A 3,047-nucleotide genomic window follows, 5' to 3' on the forward strand; every position below is an offset into this window, starting at 1 on the left:
GGCGGGAGCCACGGGCGCGAGCAGCGCGGAGGCAGGCTCGGCGGGAGCCACGGGCGCGAGTGGATGGAAGCAGGCTCCGGGAGAGCCATGGGCGCGAGAGCACAGGACCGGCTAAGAGAAAGCCATGGGCACGAGTAGCGCAGACAAAGGCCCCAGTGAGGGGCAAGAGGGGCAAGAGCATGGGAAGTGTGTGGCCTAGGCCCCTGGGGGGGCCAGCCAGTAAGAGTGAAGCCCGGGGAGGGCTAGCGGAAGATTGGAGACACAAGAACGTCAGGAACAGCTGCGAGGCTTGGGGCGTGCTAAAGGGGAGGTAGGAGGCACGCATAGCCCATAAGGCTGGGGTGCACCAAGTCACCCTAAGATCATAGGAGATAAAAGGCAGCCTCCCATATAAGACTATATGAGATCAAAGATGTGGCGGGCGAGAATAAGAGGGTGCTGTATCTCCTAATTGGCACGGCAGGGGGACCCAGCGGGATCGCGGCCGCTCGTAGGCCCCACTCCATGACAGGGTTCAGTAAACTAATTAACTCTGCTGTAAGATAGCACTGCCAGAGGCAGTACTATCTTATGGTGGGGTAATTTACTGGCCTGTAATGCATGTGTAGATGCTGACCACAGGCATGAATTGCATCCAGCCAGCCTAGCCAGCTGGGAGTCTGCTCCAAGTTGGCATTGGATTTATAACCCAGATACATGTTCCAGGCAGCCTCAAACCCTCAGACTAACCATGACCTCTCAATTCGATAATAGGCACATGTGGCTTGTAGGACTTACATTATAACCTAGGGGCTCATGTTTATGTTGTTATTTTATCTGGTGGCCCAGGCTGAGGCTATTGGGGGAGGAGGAGGTCTCATTGGGGCATACTACTGTGCAAAGCTCCAGTGCCAGGGGGCACAACAACAGGGGGTGATAAGTCCCCAGCACCAGGGGGCACAGTGACAGGGCGTGATCAGCCCCCAGTGCCAGGAGGCACAGCAACAGGGAGTAGGCAGACCCCAGTACCGGGCAGTGCAATGCCAGGGGTTCCAGTGACAGGGAGTGAGCAGACCTAGTGCCCTAGAGCGCAGGTCAACATTTACATACCATCTGCGAGGCATGGGCCACCATGTAGGGGAGGTTTGGAGCGGTGGATAGCGACCCCTAGCATCAGAGTAGTAAATGGGCAGCCTCCCACCTGAGTAACATCATAATTATTGTTCTATCAAGGCAGGGCAGGAAAGAAAGGTGGGTGGGGTAGCCCAGAGACAGAGGGCCAGGCCTACATTAGACAGGCTAGGGGATGGACCCCGTCACAGTCGTACACACTAGTATTCATTTCTTGATATTTAACAGTTACAGAACAGACAAAATGCATGTTCTGTTCCCTCAGTGAATACAGTTTTATCAATATTGATTATTACTCTTGATTAGTTGTTAGAATAAATAGTTTGGACTCACTAGTTTTCGTAAAAAGATCTCAAAGAGCCTTAAAAACAGTAGGACCTGATTATTCTCTCCCTTGGGAAACTACAAAAGAGAAGGATGCAGGAGAAATCTTCTTGAGGTTTTTTCCAAGAGAGGTTTCTTCCTTGATTGTTTTACTGAGATCAGTCAGTTAATTTATGAACCATGTTATAGGTCTGGTGCCTTAATCTGGGACAGTTTCATAGAAGCTTTGTCTCTAGCCGAGTTCTGTGCCTCTAACATTATGTGCTTGTCCTGACAGTGTGGTCCTACTGGAGCAGTGCTGCCAGGACTTCACCCATCAGTGACCTCCTTTGGGCTCATTTGTAAAAGTGATCCTTGCCTCAAAGGGAAGTAGTATGGAAACGTAATGCAGCCCTAGGTCAGGGATAAAAGTTCCGGGGAATCTTTCTGGTGCCATTTGGGGTCGGAGAAGACAGGTAATATGCATTGCCTTGAGCTGTACAACAGTCCAGCCCCACTTCCTACCTGCAAATCCCTGGACCTGCAAGACACTTCTTTGCAGCAAGAGGGAACATTGCTGGACTAAAATATTGATGTCAATATAGTTAGTTAAGGATTTTTCATCCTGATTTTAAAGACGGGGAAAGGAGTGACACAATACTGTTAAAGGACAAATTTTGCTAGATGGCTTTTAATTAAGAGGCCCAACATAGGCCTACAACCATAATTAAGTACTCAAATCCATATTTAGGCCATTGAATAAAAATGGTCTAAGCTTCAAGTGTGCTGAACACCTAGTGTTTCAGAAAAATGTAACACCTTTTCTATTTAAATACCTACATATAGAGTCAGGTGTCTAATTTTAGACAAGTGTTACTATTTTGGCCTTAACCTCTGTTTCAGTTTCTATATCTTTCTATCAAAAATAATAGTACTAACCTTCCTTTCTCCCACTGACTACACAGGGCTCTTATAAAGCATGGTAATATACTTCAAGACTAAGGATAATTATAATTGCTACCTTTGAAAGTCAAGTCAATTTAAATATTCCTTAAGCCTCTGCACTTTTTTCAGTTTTACTTGTGTGACAGAAGTGGAAAGATTTACTGGAATGGATTCATTCCCAGCATGCTACATAGAACATATTAAATGAGATTCCATTGATTTATTTCCCCCTTTGCTTCCCAGCTGTGACAGAGAGAGCTTGGATTGTTGAAGCCATGCAGGAGTTCAATACATTGACTTGTGTCCAGTTTGTAAATCGCACAACTGAAAGCAGCTACATAAAAGTTGTACCTGGCAAGAAGTAAGTTGCATCAGTCTGATCGTAGAAGCCTGGATCATTTCTTAATTTATTTTTTGTCTTCTTTTTATTTATTTTTCTGTTTTCTTTCCTGATTCACTTAGATTTAAGTAATCCCACTTCTTAACCACCTCCAGGACCCACAGAGCAGTAATCCAGACCTCACACAATTTTTCATATTTTTTTTATTTTGATGGCTGGTTACATGTTTTTGAACCACAGAATTGTATCTTCTTTTTTGCTGCTTGGGGACTGACTCAGGAAACTACTAGTAATAACAATAAACTTGTGATCCAACATGGGATGTTTTGCTTTTTTTTTTTTTTTTTTT

General features: G+C 45.6%; 1 protein-coding gene across 2 annotated transcripts in view; it reads left to right on the forward strand.

Moving 5' to 3' along the window:
* Nucleotides 1–3,047, forward strand: part of LOC109298925 (astacin-like metalloendopeptidase) — a 25,249-nt gene that overhangs the window by 3,424 nt on the left and 18,778 nt on the right. For both annotated transcript variants that reach the window (XM_019519341.1, XM_019519340.1), the window contains one exon: nt 2,602–2,719. In XM_019519341.1, coding sequence (XP_019374886.1) covers nt 2,602–2,719 — 118 coding nt within the window. The remainder of the gene's footprint in view (nt 1–2,601; nt 2,720–3,047) is intronic.

Source organism: Gavialis gangeticus, unplaced genomic scaffold, assembly GCF_001723915.1.
Source record: "Gavialis gangeticus isolate Ggan-Ray unplaced genomic scaffold, GavGan_comp1, whole genome shotgun sequence".
NCBI classification, from domain to species: Eukaryota; Metazoa; Chordata; order Crocodylia; family Gavialidae; genus Gavialis; species Gavialis gangeticus.